Source organism: Colossoma macropomum, unplaced genomic scaffold, assembly GCF_904425465.1.
Source record: "Colossoma macropomum unplaced genomic scaffold, Colossoma_macropomum, whole genome shotgun sequence".
In the NCBI taxonomy this organism is placed as follows: Eukaryota; Metazoa; Chordata; class Actinopteri; order Characiformes; family Serrasalmidae; genus Colossoma; species Colossoma macropomum.
Genome location: NW_023494802.1, coordinates 1,626,930 through 1,648,685, shown reverse-complemented (window position 1 = coordinate 1,648,685; position 21,756 = coordinate 1,626,930). Strand labels below are relative to the sequence as shown.

At 39.0% G+C, this 21,756-nt stretch overlaps 1 protein-coding gene across 1 annotated transcript; it reads right to left on the bottom strand.

Moving 5' to 3' along the window:
• Positions 1-1,979: 1,979 nt before the first annotated feature.
• On the bottom strand, positions 1,980-16,277 carry LOC118822623 (nuclear receptor coactivator 7-like). Its single transcript, XM_036591797.1, has 6 exons — positions 16,158-16,277; positions 10,523-10,782; positions 8,696-8,848; positions 7,529-7,624; positions 6,202-6,275; positions 1,980-4,872 (listed from the first exon to the last, which is right to left on the bottom strand). The coding sequence occupies exons 3-6, from the start codon at positions 8,825-8,827 to the stop codon at positions 4,737-4,739; spliced, it is 438 nt and encodes a 145-aa protein (XP_036447690.1). The 5' UTR covers positions 8,828-8,848; positions 10,523-10,782; positions 16,158-16,277; the 3' UTR covers positions 1,980-4,736.
• Positions 16,278-21,756: the final 5,479 nt, after the last annotated feature.

Genomic DNA, 21,756 nt, shown 5'->3' with positions numbered 1-21,756 from the left:
GATAGCAATTAATTATGTCCAAATAATTTGGAATTAGTATGAGATTTTAGTATTTTAATATTGTCTTTGTTTTGACACAATATGTCACTATTTTGGGAAAATAAGTCAGTATTTTTACACGCTGCTGCCAGAAATAAAGAGAAAACAAAACCCAAATCTTTTCTCCCCTCTAAGTAACAGGAACGCGCTTCTGTAGTTTATAATTAACAGGATTTGACAGTGTTGATTTGTAAATGCTATTTTAGGGCTTCTAACATCTGGCCAGAACTGAGAGATGAGAACGTTTTGAGCTAATGCTGGACCACAGTTCTCTTTATGCTGTTTATGAAGGAGCACTATATTTATACAGCACAATACAGCAAAATCAAATTTCACCAGATTATTTCTCTACATGTTTTTGTGTAGATAAGCTGCAGTGGACCACTAGAATAAAGCGTAACTGAACTGATAAGTGACCTGGTTATTATATGTGCTTTATGTTTTAAGTCTTTTTTCTGAAGCTGCAGCTGCTTTTCACACCACTGATTCTGATTTTTTCCTCTGCTGAGTTCAGAGACTCTGAAATGGCCTTGAGGAAGCGTCTCAGACACTCTCACTCAAACACAGCGGCCTGTCGTGATCAGTAAACACAGATTGCAGTTTACAGGAGGACGATCTTCTCTTCCTGAAGCCTCCGGCTCTTTTCTACAGCACTGACTGAGTCTCATGTAGCGCTCGCGGCTCAGAAACGAGGCCTGAATACCTGATGGTGCAGTTAAACACTGGAATAAATCATATAATTAAAGTGTACAGTACAGCGGCCTGCCTGACCATCACTGCTATGAGTGGACTGTACATTTAATATGCAATATCTCTCTCTTCCTCTCTCTCTCCACACGCACACAAACACACACACACACACACACACACACACACACACACACACACACATATATATATTTCACTTTCACTTAGTTTCTGTCTTTCTCTTTCCTTTTTAACTGTTATTTCCTTCCCTCTATTTCTATCTTTCTATTCTCTTCTCTCATTCTTTTACTTTCTTCTCTCCCTTTTACTTTGATCTCTCTCCTACTCTAACTCACTTTTTTGTTCCTTCTTTTACTTTTTTCTTTCTCCCTAGTTCACTCTTCCTCTCTTTCTCTTTTTTTCTTGTTTTTCACTTTTTCTTTCTCCCTTCTCCTGACCTCTCTTCTGTTTCTTTCTTTCACATTTCCTTCTCTCTTGTAGGGCTGATTCATATCTCTTTCTTTCTTTCTTTCTCATCTTTTTTTAGTTTTTTTCTTTCTCTATACCTTTAACTTTTTTCTCTTCTCTTTCGCTCAGTTTCTCTCCATCTTAACTTTGTTCTTTCTCCTTTCTATTCTCACTTTAACTTTTTTATTTCTCTCCTCCTCTCACTCACTTTTTTGTTTCTCTCGCTTTCATGTTTTTATTTCTAGTCCTTTTCTTTCTATTTCTTGTATCCTTTTTCTTTCTTTCTCTGAGAGAGACTTTTTCTCTTTCCTTTTTCATTTTTCCACCTTCTCCATGCTTTTACGTTGTCTCTCAAAGGCCTGAACAATATTTTGGGGAAAAAGTCACATTGTGATGTTTTATTATTTTCTTTCTTTGCACAAGAAGTAATGAGATATTTGAAAAACAAAGAAAGGAGTAAAAGAAAAGAGTGACAGTCACAATTATACTGCTAAACATGTTTGAAACAGAAAGAACTCCTGTAATTGGTCAAAATGCTCATAGCACACAATAGAATTGTGATTGGCTAGAGGGCTCATTTGCATATTCACACCTCTTTAATATCAGTATCACTAAGGCTAATGTCAGGTTAATGACTAACTAACAGTTTACTGTGCAGCCCTTTGATTTATTTTAGCTCAAAGCTGCAGTGAATGAATTTCTCTCTTTTATTTCTCCCATTCTTCAAAATAATTCGCTATCAGTTTTGTGTAAACATGTTGAAATCTGTTCATCCAGGGACTCAATTTGCATCAGAACAGTTTTATTGATTATAACAAACTCAACATACAATTCAGCTTTTAAATCAGGTTCAGCAACAAAACATAACACATCTAGAGTCAGACACTACTATTAATAATGCTGCTGCATTGCCTTGTAATTGCTCTACTACTGATAAATTGTCCATATATAATACATAAATATCCCAAATTAAACAGCTACACCTTTACCACAGTGCCATTTCACACAACTGGACATATATTCCACAAGTAAGGACAATCACATCAGCTATCAACACGCACGATTGCTCAGGAACAAAATCCCATCGGTTTCACACTTCAGAGACACAGAGAGCGTGAAAAGAGAAGGAAATGTGAGCATAAAGCTTCTGAACATCTTTATGTACACATTATAACGATCATGTAATTGCTATAAATGACTCAAAGCGCTGGTGTGCATTGTAACTGGCAGACAGCAGCAGTGTAATAGACCAAAGCTGATGCTCCGCAGACAGTAGCTCCATTCCATCTGTCATGTCGGCCATCTGCTACACAAAAAAAGGTAAAAAAAAAAAGAACAAAAAAGGCACTTTGATCAAATCCTTACGAATCACTGTGATCTTCCTCTTGGTCCCATCATCGCTTTCACTGTCAGCGAGGAAAGACTGACCTAACTGCATATAAATTGCGGCGGCTGCTCTGCCGTTCCCTTGGCAACATTTTCTGAGCCGCAGTACAGTGCGCGGTGGTGCGATGCACTAGATTCTCCATTACAGTACAGGTTTGTATGCTATTGACAGTACATCAGTAGTGCGTCTACTGGATCAGTCGGGTTTCATGACTTTCAAAAAAGGTCTTACTTGAACATACCAGCTGAGTTAAAAGTAAAGGGTGCCATTACTTTTTTTTAGAGTGAAAATCTTGTATTTTCCTTACATTAAAGGGCCCATATCATGGAAAATCAACCACATTTTCCTTACTTCTTTGAAAGCAAGCAGTTCAATGTAGTATGTAAAACTGTAGTTTTAAAATGTACCATTTAAGCTGTTTTGAATCAGTTTTTCTAATGGCAGAAAAAAAAACAATGCATTTCCATACATAGCCCCGCCCATTCTTTCTGAAGTTATAAGAAGTGTTTGCAACACTTTATTTGGAGTGGTCCTTTGTAGACGATTAAACTCTTAACAGAGTAACACATCAGCAACATATCAGTGAAGTAGCAGTAGTGAAGCATCTGAATACACTGAAGTAAATATCTTAATGTTCTGTTGATACATTATTTACATTAAGTAGATCGTTCGATCGTATCGTTAATATGTTACTTCAATTACGCAAAACCTAACCTTGCCCAAACCTAAGCTTACCCAACCTTACCAAACACCTAACCATACCCAACCTTACGCAAATCCTAACCCTAACCCTGGCCCTAATCCTAACCCTAACCTTAACCTTAAACCAAAACATAATCCTAACCCTCTAATTTTTTTTCACATGTTACTGAGAGTCTGTTGAGTGTTTGTTTTATCTAAAAGGACCACTCAAAATAAAGTGTCACCAATGTGTTCTTCAGCCTGGAATGCTTCGTGAATGAGGCACAATACAGGGCAGCCAATCAGAACCAAACCCATTCACATATCAATCTTAAAGGTAATAAAAAAAATGTGCTGAACTCTAAGGTACAAAAATATGTTGGAAATTATGCAGTTGTTTGTGGTACATATAACCACCCAAAAACAAAAAAGTAAAACAGCAGAAAAAAAGAAGGATATGGGCCCTTTAGAAGTAATGGGTGCCATCACTTTTGGCTAGATTTATGGACTTGAATTAAACCTACACACTGGTTCTCCAAGGATCCCTTAGCGAAGAAAATTGTGTCATATAAAACCATGAACACTTAAAGAACCCCTGATTAAATTATTTTGCTAAACTGCATCAATATTCTGAGAAAACTAGTCATTATGTAATGGAAATGTCATCATTTCAAGATATTTCGATTTATTTTAAGACAATGTTATTTTGATATGCCAAGACAGTAAGTCATTATTTCAATATACTAAGTGACTATTTTATTTATACAGAACCATCTACAGCACATTCTCAATCAATCTGAAAACCATTTCATGATACAAGGAACCCTTTAATCATGCAAAGGATGCAGTGAGTGTTCATGGTTCTATACAGAACCATTTTCTTTATTGAAGAACCCCTGAAGAATCTTTTTAAAGAGTGTATTCTTGGACAAAATTGTAATGCCAGTGGTTTTACTATTTAATACATTTCACCCATTACTGTGCAACCTCATTACTTCTATTAATAAAGTTATCATCATCATCATTATCATCATTACTGCGAAGGCTTACTGCTAAAACCACCTCTCAGTCTAGGTTTAGACTTAATCCTGGACTGGTAATCTGGCCCTTCATGTCAAATCCATCCAAAGTTGATTTTTCTTTGCTCCTAGCACACTCTAGTGGTGCCAGAGAGTAATCCTCTAAACTCTTCTTCTCCATACATTCCAGAGGTTGGCCTCTGGGTGGCAGTATTGCCATAAAAAACCAAGTTAGGGTCTCAATCCAAGTTAGTGCACATGAAGTAAACAGGCACTATTTTCTTATTGGAAAAGCTTTCCCTCGTCATCGTCGTAAGCCCTCTCTTGCCGGCACCGGCACCGAAACCATCTGTGCCGGTTCACACTGCCGTTTTTGTTCACACCGCCCCAGCTGGGGTGATGCGCGTCTGATCTTCCTCAGATAAGAATACAACAAAGCCTCTGGAGGCGTGCAGTCAGACAAGGGCCCACACTTCTATTTCATTAATCATGAAATCTTCTTCGGTGGACAAAATGTCGTTATCAAACGTGTCGCAGTTCTGACTTCGACCCCGGATCAGGTCGCTGTTCAGCCACAGTCCAAACCTGCCCCTGAGAAGATGGTGGAACAGGACAAGAATGATTAGACACAGTCCAACGTAGGGGCAGTTTTCTGAGTGTTTTTCTGACCTATGAACAATGATTCAATTATGATTCTTTACACTCTTAAAAAGATGGTCCATCAAGAGTACTTTAGTATTTAGAAGAAAATGGTTCTATTAAGAACCATGAACACTTAAAGAAAGCTTTGCTAAACAAAGGGGTCTTTGCATCATGAAAGGTTCTTCAAATTGATGGAGAATGCGCTGTATATGGTTCTACATAGCACCAAAAACAGTTCTGCTATAGTTATGATGTCCAGCTTGTCACAGTAGAAGAACCCTTTTTGGTGCTAGGTAGAGTCTTTTTGAAAAAGTTCTATATAGAACCATCTGCAGCACATTCTACATCAATCTGAACCCTTTCACCATGCAAAGAACCCTTTAAATCATGCAAAGGGTTCTTTGAGCGTTCACTGTTCTATATAGAACCATTTTCTTTACTAAAAATCCCTTGAAAAACCATCTTTTTAAAGTGTGTATGAACTCTCAAATCTCATCATGATTCAGATTATTTTGGAATCGCACGGAATTATATAGTCATATGCAAAAGCGTGAGGAGGCGTAGCCAAGTTATATATCGTTAATTTTCTAGGTGAAAGTAAGTTAAAACATCCTCTACAGGGGACACTGAAATATGACATTTTTTCTGCTAATGTTTGTGCATAATTTATTAGCCGAGTTAACATATTGGACAAAAATGAAACATAAAATAAAAAGTCCGCCAAAAGTCTGCCAAACTTCTTTGCATAATTAAATATAACTGGAGAAACGGTTTATACTACAAACACTACACATTTCAAAATAGCCTGAACACTTTTATTTTGGGAAATAAATGCTAAAAATGTCCATACAACACAATTCAAAAGTTTGAACACTGGTCAAATTACATTTTAAACAATATGTGAAAATAAGTAATACGTCACCTACAGGGAACTTAAATGTGGCATCATTCAACAAATATTACTGCACAATTTATATTTATTTGCTAAGGGTATCATATTGGAAAGCATAAAATATAAAACGTGTCATAACTTTTGCACAGGCCTTAATTTATTTTTCTCCCCAGTGTGTTAAATTCAGCAAATAAACTGATGATTGTATGATTTACACTTCGAAAAATTTAAATTTTGAAACTTTGCACTGCACACAACTGCATTTTATACTTTACATTATAAATCAAAGAACATTACAAAATCTATAAAGTTGAATCACAAGTTATCATAATTAAAAAATGTTTGTACAGCAGTTTATTTACTGGTGTGTGATTATTTTGCATTACCTTCCTCCGCCAAAATGCAGGGAATCCACGCTTCCTTTAATGAAGTATGAGTTGTCACCGGTCCATTTGTAAACCTGGAACAAAAAAAGGAACAGGTTGTGATTTTTCCAGCCAAAACATTCAAATATCTCTTACTGTACAATCCCAGCACATGAGGAGCTTGTTCATTAGTTTATGAGCTGAATCAAAACAGAAAGATGTGCAGAGTGGTCCAAAGCTAAGGATCGAATCTACAGCAAATTAGATTTAAAAAGCTGCTTATTTGGGCAGAAAGTGTTTATTTGCTTAGAAAAACACTAATATTAAAACAAAACTAATTTTTTCACATTATCTTTACATATACATTCTATATATTATTTTGAGAATTAAGACTGTGGCAATATTGCATATAAGGCCATCTGAACTGAAAAGGGATAGATAGATAGATAGATAGAGAGAGAGAGAGAGAGAGAGAGAGAGAGAGAGAGAGAGAGAAGGGAGGGGGAATGATGAGAGGGTATGTTGAGAGGGTGAAAGAGAAAAAGGGGGGAGGGGGTGAAAGAGAAAAAGGGGGGGGATGAAAGAGAAAAAGGGGGGGAGGGGGTGAAAGAGAAAAAGGGGGGGGATGAAAGAGAAAAAGGGGGGGAGGGGGGTGAAAGAGAAAAGGGGGGGGATGAAAGAGAAAAAGGGGGGGAGGGGTGAAAGAGAAAAGAGAGAGAACATGGAGAGAGGGAGAGAAAGAGTGACAGAGGGAATGAGAGGGAGAAAATAGATGAGGGAGGGAGTGAAAGAGAAAGAGAGAAAAGGGAAAGAGAGAGAAAGAGTGGGAGAAGGAATGATATGGAGAAAAGAGAGACCGAAGAAAAGGGAGGGAGGGAGACAATGAGAAGGCAGAGTTAAAGGGAGAGAGGGAGACAAAAGAGGAGGGAGGACAGAAACAGACAAAGAAAAAGAGAGAGTGTATATGAGAGGAAATGAGAGAGAGAGAGAGAGAGAGAGAGAGAGAGAGAGAGAGAAAGAGAAAGAGAAAGAGAAAGAAAGAAAGAAAGAGAAAGAGAGAAAGAGAGAGAGAGAGAGAGAGAGAGAGAGGGAGAAGGAATGATATGGAGAAAAGAGAGACCGAAGAAAAGGGAGGGAGGGAGACAATGAGAAGGCAGAGTTAAAGGGAGAGAGGGAGACAAAAGAGGAGGGAGGACAGAAACAGACAAAGAAAAAGAGAGAGTGTATATGAGAGAGAGGAGAGAGAGAGAGAGAGAGAGAGAGAGAGAGAGAGAGAGAGAGAAAGAGAAAGAGAGAAAGAGAGAGAGAGAGAGAGAGAGAGAGAGAGAGAGAGAGATATTTTACTGACCTGTAGATGTGGGGAAAAGGAGAACAGAAAGGTTTGTCCTGTGCCGTAGTAGTGAGAGCTCACTCTAAGAGGGGCGGAGCATATGACGCCAAATACCTGCAAAGGTCAACATGAACATGTTAATTTACTACAAACATATGCTAATTTTGGTTCAACAATGTCAGACCTGAACTTCTTGTATGCATATAAATTTGGACAACAAAGGCAATTTAATATTCCCATAGGGAACAATGAAGTTTCTTATCTTATGAATGTTAATGTCATGAAGTCTCAATGGCTCCTCTGATTGGTCCCCTTCCGGTCTGCTTATCGCCTACACCTGTGCCTCATTACAGGTTGTATTCCCCCCACAGATTTTCCATGTGTTTGTATAATTCAGTGGTTGAGATGTAAACAGAGTGATTCAGAGTGGTTTGGTGTGAAATGGTTCAGATGTCTTTACAGTGGTGGTGATGGGAACCAGAGGTCACCATGACTACAACACAAATACAGACATTTTATTTACTATCCAAAACCACCAAAGAACTTGTGTCTTCTGGAATGTTGTTTATGGTAAAACAGGGAAAAACTTTTTTGGTGGGACTATTTTGCCTCACAACACCCTGCATGTATCCCTCCACCATGAATGGAGTGGATGAATTAAAAATATGTTTTAGGACAAAAGCTTAAACATATGATGTCTGGCAGTGTATCAGGCAGTGTATTCATCACCACCACTGTGAACAATTCTGACTGTAAGTTTCTCTAGAACCGAGCATTTCACACCAAACCACTCTGAATGACTTTAAACCATTTAATTATACATAAAATAAAAAAAGAAATTGGTGGAATTCCTTTTTAGCCTGCAGCGAGGGTCTGCATGCATCCCACGTGGAGCCAGTCTGTTCTTTTCTGTCTTTGTGAGTCTTGTTAGTGTTTTGTCTGCTGTGTTTCCCCATGTTACCTTAAAAGAAAGTGCAGACCAGTAGATATTATGACTGCACTCTGCTGCTGGCCTTGCTCATTTTAAAAGCTGCTTTGTGGCACTTTCCTGCTCCCTCTGAGATGATTACTTTTCTAAAAGTGTGTGTAACATGTAATGTTTGTGTAACCAGTTATACTCAGCACACCCTGACCGCTAAATGAACAGATTATTAAAGAACATAGTGTTTCGGTCAGCAGGCTTACCTGGCCAAAGGAGTCTTGGATCATCAGAACCATGCAGTGGTCCAGCTGTTCGGCCATCCTGTACAGCGTGCTGAGGCTGCTGCCGTGGGTTTGTGTCTCATAGATCAGCATCCAATTGCAGACGCTCAGCATGTCGGGGAAGTGCTGAGAGAGCTTAAAAAAAAAACAAAACATTTATACTTTTTACATATGTTTAGTTCTGTAAGTGTCAAAACAGATTGTTTATGACACCCTACACTCTTAGTGATTAAGAAAAGATTATAAATTTTAAAAATCACTCAGTTTCAGTCTTGAGAAAGTACAATCAGTTTAGAGCAGAAGTGCACAACTCCGGCCCTAGAGGGTGCCCAGTTTGGCGATTTACCTACTTAGATATGCCTAATTATATGTAACTGTTAATTGCCAGGTTTAGTGGCTGCGTTAGTACAGGGAAACCTAATTTGGCCGGACACCTGCCCTCCACACTGTTAGAAATAAAGGTTCTGTGCAGGTGCATTTTTCATTCATCAAGTTACAAACAATGTTCCCTCAAAAGGTACAACAGTGGTTTTAAGGTCCAGTTGAGGACCTTAAATATGTTTTTCCAGGTGAAAAGTACATAATTGTACCTTTTCATAACCTAATGTTTCAAAACAGAGCTATAAAATAAAGAGTCTGGAGACGAGACAGGGTGTCTGGAGTCAATACAACTTAGAACATATTTTCAGTGTAAAATATTTTCAATTTCAGTGGATTATAGCACAATTATGTTCCCTGACTAAAGGTACTGAGATGTACCCTTGAGGGTACCACCCCACTGAAAAGAGGGGTACTGTCCCAGTGACAGTTTTGTACCCTTTTTTCTGAGAGTGCAGGACTGGAGTTGTGCACTCCTTGTTTAGAGTTTCTAAAAAAAAAAAATGAAAATTTTCCTGGAAACAAATGTTTTAGATTTGGCTTTTATTTCACTTTTCAGTGCAGAAAAGCAATCTGCAGCACGTTCCTCAAAAGATGCCACCAAGGTTCTGGAACCTTTCAAGGAACTTTTTAGATCCTACAAGCATACCTGTCCAGACTTCCACAGACTTCTAAGGAATTACAAAGTTCCAGAACTACAGGCATACCTCTCCAGGGTTCTCAAACCTTCTAAAGAACTAAGAAGATCCAGAAAAGACACATTTCTACCAAGGTTTTGGAACTAAGGAGTTCAGGAACTACCAGTACATCTCCACTAGAAAGTTCCAGAACTATAGGCATACTTCCATGGGTTTCCATATCCTTCTGAAGAATTAAGGTTCCAGAACTTTAGGTACATTTCCACCAAAGTTTTAGAACCTTTTGAGGAACTAAAGAGTTCTGGAACTACAGTTGCATTTTTTCAGAGGTTCCAGAACCTTCTGAGGAACTGAAATGTCCTGGAACTGCAGGTCCATTTCCAGAGAGGTTTTGGAACCTTCTGAGGAACTAAGAACTTCTAGAAATATCTAGAGGGAAATCCACATAGTTCATGAAGGAGTTCACAGATGCTAAGCAAGGCTTGTATGTATTGGTCAGTCCACATTTGAATTTGTCCTGTCTTGCTCCATTAGTATCCATAACAGCTTCCTCTTGCAGGGTTTTAAAATTACTGGACGTGAAGGTTGCATTTGACCAATCAACAACATTCAGTGTGGCAGTAAAACCGTTCCTGGAACTAAAGCCCAGGAGATTAAATCTACCATGGTTCCTCTGGTGAAAACATGCCGAAAAGTTCCCAAAAAGTTCCTGAGTTCCCAAGAAAGTTTTTAGTTCCTGAGAAGGTTCCTGCGGTGGAAATGCACCTAACGTTAGAGATCCTCATATCCTTACCTGCTGTATCTGACTGAGGCTGAGCAGTTTGCTTGGCTCTGAGAGCTTCAGATCACACAGCAGATTTAAGTTGATCTCCTCCAGTCCCAGCGTAGGTGAGACCTCCCATGCGGAACAAGCACTGTCCAGGCTCTGTCTGTCCACTTGATCATCCTCGACCTCCACCACATGGAAGTCTTCGTCTTCTTCCTTCTCTCCTCCTCCTCCTCATCTTCAACACTTCCTTCATACCAAGTTCGGGAAGGCTTGTTTTTCCTGACCTGTGAGAACAAACAGGAGATGTAGGGTTTCATGTGAGACAGACATCCTAGGGCACCCGAGTGGCCAATTGAAGAATTAGCTATTCATGTTCCTCAAAGATACAGTACATGCGTCCTACTGGTCAAAAGATTGGAACCGAAGGTTTAAATAACATGAAACCAATTTTTGGATTCTAATATGTTGGTCTTTTGCAGCTTAATATGTCTACTAAGTAATTAGCGTGACACCATAACAATAAAAGAACCCTTCTGGGTGCTATACAGAACCATTTTCCAAAAGGTTCTATATAGAACCATATACAGCACATTCTGCATCAGCCTTAAGAACTCTTTCATGATGCAAAGAATGCTTTAATCAGAGGGTTCTTTGAGTGTTCAAGTGTTCTACTTAGAACCATTTACTTTAAAGAACCATTAGCAGTGTAGAATATCTAGAATTTTGAAAAATCCAGTATATTAATCATGTAATAGCTTAACCTAAAAAACGTAAAAAATATTCAATAAAAGATCTAAAAATATCTTTTGTCAAGTATATAATATTTAAGTCTATTGTGTACAAGTTATTACTGAATAAATTAGTAAAAAGACATAATAAGAAAAGTAATGTAAATTTTTGAGCAGTAGTGTTTGCTTCCAAATCTCTCTTTCATGAGCTTTGCTCCGGAGAAAAGAGAGGAAGAAAAAGCGTGCAATTTTCTGTTTTTGTCTCTCGCTCTCTCTCTCTGTGTGTAAGGAGGGTGTAACACTGGAAGTGACAGGATTTAAAAGCCTTCCGCCCATACTTTTTATTTACCTTACTTATTTTTATCCTTATACTGGATGTGCTGTTGGGCAGACAGTAATGGGGTTCCTCTGTGCCTTTCTTATTGCAACTGTCTCGTAAAAAACGGAAAATCACACACATCCATCACCTGGGAGACGGACAGAAGAGCTTTTACGCTGGCCGGACTAATGGCTACTGCACTCTGGCCCTGTACAAAACACATTGTTTTTGTGCGTCCTCAAGGAATTGTGCGTAAATGGCTTTTCTAAGGATTTCAGCAAAAGGTGCAAAATGAACAAAAAACACAGCAGCACTATTATGAAGTTTTGCCTGGACTTACTTTGCGCTTCACTGGTGAAGCACAAAGCTACTGCAAGTTCAAACTGCAGGGAAAACAGCACACAGGCATGCCAAGAAAAGGAACAGCTAGAATTTTAATTAGGCCTGAAATTTTTAATCAAACCCAAGCCCAACCCAACATACAGGAGCAAGTTAAAAACCTTCACCCATTTGAAGCCCTACAAACTCTGTCTGAACCTGACAAAACTCAAATGCAACTCGAACCAAAATGCAGTCCGACAGAATTCTGTCCAAACCTGACTGCAGCCCAAGAGAATTCTGTCCGAGCCCGACTGCATTCCAACAGAATTTTTTCCGGATCCGATTGCAGTCTGTCAGAATTCTGTCCGAGTCCAACTGTAGCCAACAAAACTCTGTTTAAACCTGACAGTAGCCCGACAGAGGTCTGTCCAAACCAGACACAAAACGGACCACATCCAGAGACCAAACATAATTCCCCATTCTTAATGGCAGCACTTTCTAACCTCTATATGGGTCCACATTCCAGTTCCTCTCACTTACACCTACAGACCTCACACATTAGTTTCATAGGAGATAATGAATAAGTCATAATAGACACTGACTAATAAGCAATACAGTTAATAAGTAAATGATAAGCTTTGGATTAAGGGGGTAAAAATACCTTGCATTGACAATGGCATCTATTATCTGGTCATCGATAAACAAAATCAAAACGAATAGCCTAATTACCACCAGATTCAATTATAAAAATTACATAAAGGAATAAATGCAGACCAAACCGCTTTGCAAGTCTGAGGTGACTTCACGTGGGATAAACCAGAGCATGAAATCTGAATCTGTCCTGAGACAAATATGTGAGAAATGATGTCTAGACCCAACCAGACCTGACGTGAATAGCGGGGTCCCGGTCAGGACAAATATTTCATGCTCTAATAAGAGTCTCCAGCAGTGACGCTGCCGTGGCCAGCTAACAGAAAGCAGCGTGAACGCAGATGGAGGCTGAGAAACAGAGGGATGGAGGGATGGGGACAGATTGACGGTGGAACTAAGCCACGCTGTCAGTGATGTATCAGCGAGCCAGGCGTGCTGCTTATTCGGGGATTCAATATGCCTGTGTTGGCAGGACGCGTGCACTGACACATCCAGTTGAGCAGCTGCCAGAAAACTTCCCTCGTCTTCCTGTTTCTGCAGACCCTCGGCCTACACTGTTACAGAGAGGAACTGGGACACAGACTTACATTCCCAGCACATTATTTTGGGCACAGGAATTGAAATAGTCCTGTAAATGCAGCGTGCATTGTTATCTCTCATCAGTTTAAAAAAACTGCATTTGTTGTTCAGGATGCCTAATTTTTTTTTGCACAAGCTGCCAAATTGAAGCAACAACTGACAAAAGGCCCATCATTTCAAATAATGTCAAAATGTCAGCACTCAAACATTTCAGATGTTTAAAGAGTTTCTGTATGTGCTTTCAACAATAGCTTGGAACAGAAAACTGCCAAATCATTACTTTACACATTTACCTGCTCTTCATACCAAGGAAGACAATTTGAACATGAAGCTGAATGTTGAAGCCAAATATATCCAAAGCACTAGCACACAGCTGCCTTATGCTAACTAAACCTAAGCAGATATTGTCAGTTAATTCAAGGGTACTAGCACGAAACCTGAAATTATAAAAGAAGGCTAAGAATACACTTACTTCAGGATTAAATGTAAAAATCTGTTTTATTAGAAATCAACCATTTTAGTTTTAGCATATGGCTATCTTCCAGATTTTTAGTTTAGTGAGAACACCTTTTACCTACGGAAAAAAAAATCACTTTAAAGCATGGCTTCAAGTAGCATATTGCTACAAAGTGGTGAAGAAGATAAAATATGACATACATTTTCAATAAATCATTTAAGTTACAATTAATAATAATAGCCATAAACAATTCTTCCACAGAGAAATTTGTTTAGCGTACGCTACAGTTGCCAAGCAAGGAGGGGAACTTTTAGTCACTGGTCAATAAATATTGCAGTCATTTCATTTTATTTTTTGTCATATAGTAATGAAAATACTATAATCTTGCAGTGTTTGAGGCAGAAATTCTGAACATACAACTACTACCACAACGCTAATGCTAATTTCCTTTAGCACCTCATTGTGATTTCCTGTCTATTGTTATCATCAAGCTAATGGTGCTACTGGGTTTAATGCTACTTGAGGCAGATCTACCAAAAACACGTCTAAAAGACATTCAAGTAACATATTTTTACTTCTTCTCTTGCAGTTTCACAGTGAAACATTCAGTAAACACAAACACTGGAGGAGTGGTTTAGCCCATTAGCTAGCTATCTTTTAGCCTGTTTAGCCTGCTATCTGCTAGCCTAGTTGGTAAGGAAGTAAAGTTGTTTCATTCAGTTTACACAAAATGGGGTTCTTGAATATTTTACAACTAGCCAGTCAGATTTTAAAACTTGAACTAACCATTTTATAAAAAATCTGCTTTATTATGGATCACAGTCTTAGTTTTAGCATAAGCTACAGTATTTCTGCTTCAGTGGGCCAGCTAAAAGTTAGTGAGTAAGTAAATAAAGAAGCAAATAAGTAAATACTGCTATCTAAGCAACAAAAGTCTCTATTGATTAATATCCAGAACAGAACTACAAAGGGCTGCAAATCCCATCATGCTCAATAGCAGCTCAGCTTCGGCCTTGCGCAGTTCACTCGCTGTGTTTATTCAGACCAAAGCCTGAACTCTGTCTCTGATGTCACTCTGTTAGCAGTCTGAGCACTTCCCCCACATTTATTACTGCACACCACTTACACAAACTGGTCATCCAGCTCACCCACTTTGATTTGAAGTCCTATTGTCATTTTTTTCCTGCTTTTTATCTCATCCATTACACACATCTGCCTGATTTCCATGTGAACAGCACTGAGATGACTGCAGGAGGTGGATAGCTGCTGCTTTGTAGCTTATGCAAAGCAAGTGCCAACTACACAGCCATTCACACCAGTTCACCAGGTGACATTTTAATTGATCCATTTGGCCACAAAAAGGAAAAACACACACACACACACACACACACACACAAATAGCTCGGCCTGGAGATGAATATGTATGCATGTGAAAGTGCTGCTAGAGAGTCAACATGAGCAACATAAACAGATTTTACCTTCACTGGCAACTTTATCAGGAACCACTGCTAGAAAAACAGCACAGACCAGCGGCAAAACCAGCTTACTGATGCTGTCCAAAGCAGTAACCACAGAAGAAGGCAAAAACCTTTTTTTGATGGAACTTTGATGGAAGTTATTGTAAAGATATTTTATTCCAACTGATTTTGGAGCATTTCTACTGGCCCATTTGACACTACTTTTTCACACAATACAAGCTGCTGTGTTCAAATTATGTAGAAAAGTAAAAAATACAAAAACAGATACTCGTTCTTCCTTGGGCAGTGACGATATGTTGTGTTTCGGATGCTGGTACCAGCATGACCCTGCTGAGTGACCAGCTAAAACAGTGCCAGACCAGCACAAAATTCATGTCAATCTGTGCCATGTTGTTTTTTGCAGGGTCACCACTTAGTAGCCCATCTGTTGCCATCCTTTAGCCATTCCTTCCTCAGTCCATGACCACAGCTGCTCTTGAGTAGATATTTTATGTGGTGACCCACTGTCAACCTAGCAGTGCCCCACATCCTGTTGCCTACATTATGCCTGTTATTATAAATAATATCAAGTCAATAGCGGTCACGTGCTCAGAAACAGCGTATGTGTTTATAATAAAGATGATCCCACATTTATAAAAGCTTATTTTTTTATTAGTTGGGTCACATTTCTACATCTACACAACAGGGGGCGCTCTACGGAGGCCTAAAGCTGCTGTATCTATTTTTTGGCACACATGCAAATCTAATCCTCCTGCTGATGGTGGAGTATCGATTAATCTTGTCTAATAGTCGCCACAAACAATGATTTAATGTTCAAGTCAAATATTGAGTCATTTCCATTACAATAGCTCGAGGCTTAGAGGTTTGAAATGGGCTCTCAGACAAACAGAGACTTGATTAATTGATTAACGCTCCAAAAAACAGCTTAAATAACAAGAAAAGCTCAAGAATATTGATCATAAACAGGTGCCACAACACAGAAAGTGCAATATAGTTTGAAAAAAGCATGCATACGCTGACCTGCAGCTCCGTACTACTATTATACACTTTTGCATGAAATTATTGCATGAAAAAAAGTAAAGTTTTTCTAACTTATGAACTAGAAGTGACAGTCTAATGCACTCACCATCAACTGGAAACGCAGAGATTTCAGCATCTTTCAGGCTGCTGGTAGTCCTGTACTCAGGTAAGTTAACGTAATATACAAGTGTGTAAGCGCACGGAAGTGAGTGCGCGTGCGAGTGAGCGGCACTTTATATGTGCACAAGCTCATGCTCAGCAAAAGAACCCTCCTCCCCCAAACTTTGGCAACCCCGGTCTTGGACACGCCCATGTTCCCACTTACTGCCTCTGTCCCACGTACTCAGCGTGCTCATGTGCGGCCTGTGTGCGCGTGCGTTTCTGCAAGTAAACTGTACCCTTAAAATGTCCCAAAAAGCCAGAAAAACACGTGCATTCTCACACTCACCGCCAGGGCGCACCAGAGAGACGCTTAATTCCCTTGCTCTCCAATTTAAAGCACATTCTTACAGTCTTTACATTTATTTATTCAAAGGTTCTGTATAGTAACGCTTTCAGCATCTCAGTAACAAGTACACGAATGTCATTTTTTGCATAATTCAATCACTGAGATGAAAGAAAAGTCATTCAGAGTGGTTTGATGTGAAATTTACTTATAGAGAAACGTGCAGATTCCTTTACTTTGCTGTGATGGTGGTTGGAATCTGATGACTACAACACAAATATAGCCATTTTATTTACAATTTTTTTATTTACTATTCAAAACCACCAGTGAACCTACTAAATTTTACATAGAATATTAAATCTTTGGCAACTGTTCACCACGAATGGCTTTTAAAATATGCCTTATAAATATATGAAGCGGCATATTCATAACCATTACTTTCTTTTAGAGCTTTTAGAGGTGGATGTCTGGTTCCTATCACCACCACTATGAACAATTCTCACTTGATAAGTTTTTGTAGAACAGAGCATTTCACACCAAACCACTCTGACTGACTTTGTTTACATCCTAACCGATTAATTATGCAGAAATTCTGACAAAATGGTGAAATTCCCCTGTATGTTTGGAGACAGTCAGTTTTGTTTTATAATTATGAAACTTCACTAATTTAAAAAGCAGTTGTATAATGTATGATTTTCTTGCTCCTCCAAAAAAAGATACATCAGTTTATTTAAAATTGTGTAAAAGATTGTAAACATAATTTGTATAAATACTCCATAATTACATGGTAAAGTCATACAGAGTGGTTTGGTTTGAAATGCTTCGTTCTATAAAAACTTACAGAGTCAGAATTGTTTACATTAGTGGTGATAGGAACCAGACGTCTGACGAGTTTAATGCCTCTAAAAGCTCCCTCAAGTTTGTGGTATAGTCATGGCGACCCCTGGTTCCTATCACCACCACTGTAAAGAAAGAGTCGCTACAATCAACCATTTCACACCAAACCACTCTGAACGACTCTGTTTACATCTCAGCCGCTCAATTATGCAGACATTCAGAAAAATCTTTGGAATTTCCTTTAAAGGCCTCCAGAGCTGCAGAGGCCTGTTAGCCTGTGTGATTGACAGCAGTGTAAAGGCTCAGTACTGCACTACAGACTAACTGTGCGGCCCCTCACTGGGTCAGAGCCAAGGGTCCCGTATTGATGAAGTAGGCCGTCTTCCTGGTGTGATCGGGTTATAAGCTCAGATATATCACTGTGGCACGCTGTTCTGCTCTTTACTGGGGCAAAACATTCCCTGTGTTCCTTTATAAATCTCCTGGCCCGGCACTGCAGGCAGAGAATATGAGAACACGTCAGCCTCCGTCTCGCCCGACTGAGTCTCACATGCACATCATTGACTGCTGCTAATGCGTCTGCAGCCTGGTCTGGTTGATACGGAGCCCTCAGGTGCTACGGGCTTCTTTGTTCTTGCTGGAAATCCACAGAAGCTGTGGAATGGGGTTCATGATGGAAGGTGAAAGGTGAGGAGCTGTGGCGTAGCGTCTAAGCATGCAGGGTGTGCATTTGTGGGCCTGTGCATTAGGGGCCAGTGAATCATGGATCACCTCAGCTTTTTATGTTATCAATGCATAAATAGTCTGTAGTTCTTCAATGAAATTTCCAAGCACTGTCTCACCTCTGCATGGTGTGCGTGACTTCTTGTTTTTCATTTGGGTGCTCTAAATAAATTATGCAAACCAGTGAACATGAAAAAACTGTCAAAACCCAAATGCATAGTGCTATCAAAAAAATACTGGCCTAAACTTCATGCTACACACACATTTTCTGGTAAATCTTACGTTCTAAAGCATTTGCCAAATCACAAGTTGGAAAACCACTGAGGGTAAACAAACACAGCATGCTTTTTAATTAACTGTCTTTTTATTAAAGTGCCCATAACATAAAAAAAAACATTTTACCTCATTTTTATTTAGTAAAAGAGATCAATGTGGTATACAAAGACTGTTAAAGTCTCAAAATGTTTTATACAGTCCATTTATGAAAACTAAGCTGTATTTCAGTCAATCAATCAATCAATCAATCAATCAATCAAACAACCAACCGTTATTTAAACTCAGAGTGCATTGATTGAGACCCTCATTTACAACGTAGCCAAACCAATACAGAAAATTTAAAAATTGGATAGTAAAAACATATCAAATGCAAAAAAGTAATTAGAACCATAATAGGAAAGGTAAAAGTAGACAAAAAAATCAGTAAATGAAAATTGCAACAATATAGTAACTTAATAATTAACAGATCACATAAGGATAAAATAAATGAAAACATAATTAATAAAATGAAAAGAAATAGACGATGTAAAACAAAAAAATAATAAAAGTGAAATAATAGCTAAAACATACCAAAATCATATAAAAAGTGACTAAAATCAAGTAAAACAGTTGCAGGCTGTGTGGAGGTGGTTAGAGACAAAAAGTCAAAATGTGATGGTGAAGTGAAGCTTTAGAGTTTCCTGTAACAAATTCTAGCTCACTGCTACATTGTAGCTAAAATCAGATTTTCCCAGTTCATATTGAATTGTTTTTGTGATGTCACAAGAACCAACACATTTCCATACATCCACATATTCAGCCTACAACACTTTAGCCCTACCCTTTCACACTGAAGATATAAGGAGTGTATAATTATGCAGAAATGTTGCGGTCCCATTTAAGGTAATGTTAAAAGTAATAACACTCCTGAAAAATGACTGTTTTGGAGGTACAACATTTAATTCAGACAGCGATGATATGTATTCCACACATGTAACGGTGCGTGTGTGTGGGTGTACAGCGCACAGGCCAGTTAAAGGGGGTCCTGAAGTCATGCTTTATAGCCGCGCTGCAGTGTGGGCTGTGTTATTGATCTGACTGATACAGTGTGCATGTCATGCTGTACAGGTCAGGGCAGCAGGCCCTCCGTTGGCCCATTACTGCCCTCGCCATCACACAGCACTCTGATCAATCCCTGCCTACTGAGCTATTACTGCCAGCACGGTTTATGCGATGCTGCTTGGGCGGGGGGTTTCGCTCTGCTCAGAGGTGTTACAGATATGGCAAATGATGACAAACAATATACTCAGCAGTGGAAGCTGAAGCTGAATGAGGCTGATTTACAACACTATTCAGGCACGTGCACAGATAGACCCCCGGGGGGGAGGGGGACTTGAGCTTTGCCCTCAGACTGTACAAAAGCCCTCTTGGTTGGTGTGTACAATAACTGTATTTTATATTGTCTTTAATATCTGTTCTGTTCTGAGAATAGAGCCTGTGAGTCGGCTTGAGTTCTACGATCTTCATTGCTTTTGGGTGCCCCCTCTGGTGCACCCCCTGTGGTTCTCCTCAGTCACTCCAACATGTTGCATCACCACAGCGCTCAAACCAAGAAAATGCTCAAAATCTCTTTAGGAAAGCATCATATTCCGTAATGGTGGTTATTTCGAACAAAAACCAAGCATAATATGAGCATTAAGAGATGTTCATAACTTTCTACATCAAGTGTTCATTATTATTGTATATACAAAAACTCATCACATTTTTGAATGATGGACACGTCATTTATGACCAATCAGAGCTAAGATAATTTTACCGAAATGTGAAAAGAGGACAGCATTTCATCAGCAGTGAAGCTGGTTTCTTTTTTCGTTCTTTATTAGCTGTTGAATGCTGGATGAAAAAGGGTAAATATGTATAAATTGTCATTGTTAGCAACCAAAACGATCAGCTTTCATTTAGCTTGCATCTGGATTTGATGTAGAACATGATTTCTGTGGACTGTAGCTGCTATAAGAGCTAAACAACCATCTGCAGATTACATGAAAAGTGGCAATGGTTGGGGCCCAAGCACTATATGGACATTATAAAATCAGATTTTGTACACACTGGGCTTTTCGACCTTGGTATAGTAAAGTAAATTTAAAAGAGTCAAAACATCTAAAAAGCCATACCATTTTTAGACATAACTTGTATTTGTACAGTTCATAGCACTCAATGAACCAAATATTTCTCGGGTCCTGTCACATTCAGATATTTTTATGTAGACCTCTGTCTAAAATATGACTGATGACTGGCTTGTTCATGTGTGCTCAGCAATGGAGTTACAACTATGCATATAATTGAATTTTGCTTTACTTTTTCATTAAACTGCAGTGCAGACGGGTCAGAATGTACTGTGCTCAGGTCTTGTGAATGAGGCATCAACTCGACTAAGAACATCAAAAATACCTCAATGATTCTAAAGATATATGACTTGATTAACAGCCTGGAAATAAATCACAGCTCCATAATTCAAATGGACTGAAAAGCTTGAAAAATCTCTGCTTGATCAGGACTGTGTGGACATTTCAGAGATGGTGGTGTGGTTGTGGCAACATAAACAATCCCACAGCTAATTTTTAGCTCTTTTGCTAATTAGCCCCTGTGATATGTGCCCAATTTGTGCATGTCTTCTTAAATTCTCCTTTGAAGTTTCTTCATATAACATGTTACTCATGAGTTTCATATCAAAATGCTCCGTTATCTTCATCACTACTTTCCAAAACCGCTGCAGCAACTTCAGCAGCTGTAAACTCTCTGCAGGCCATTTCACACGTGTCTCTGATGTGGACTGAATGAAAAATGAAGGGTTTCCTTAGTTCCTTAGTGATTTCCTGAGTGTCAAAAGGCCCTCTTCACATTTCCGCATTTTTTCTACTGGAAGTGTTCGGTGCAGGGTAACACTGCTTCCTCTAAAACAATAACAATGATGATGAGTAGAGCACGTACAGCTTACTCAAGTGTTTGAGTTTGAACTAAAAACAACCTTATATCAGTTTCAGTGGTTTGTCAGCTGACCATGAGCAAAGGAGAAATGAGTTTGTGTAGTTTACAAAAGAAAAAACAGAGGAAAAGACCCTCTGTGTCTGCATTTTGGCGCTGCTGACTAACGTTAACGTGCAGTTCATGCTTTAAAATTGCTGCTAAAGCCAACTGTTTGTTTTCTCCCTCAAAAGCGGCATCTGAGAGGTAGATGTTTGGTCACTGAAGTCGGTGTTTGGGTAAAATGCCTACAGTGGCATTATGGACCATGACGACCCATTTAGCTTTTTGCCAACTAGTTTATTGTTAGTGAGCTGTTTTAACATCTCCAGCCAACATGGCTAATCTAGTGTTTTGGGTATAGTTATATTCACCCGTCCATCGATTTAGCGCTCTGTAGACATTAGCTGACGTTCTTATA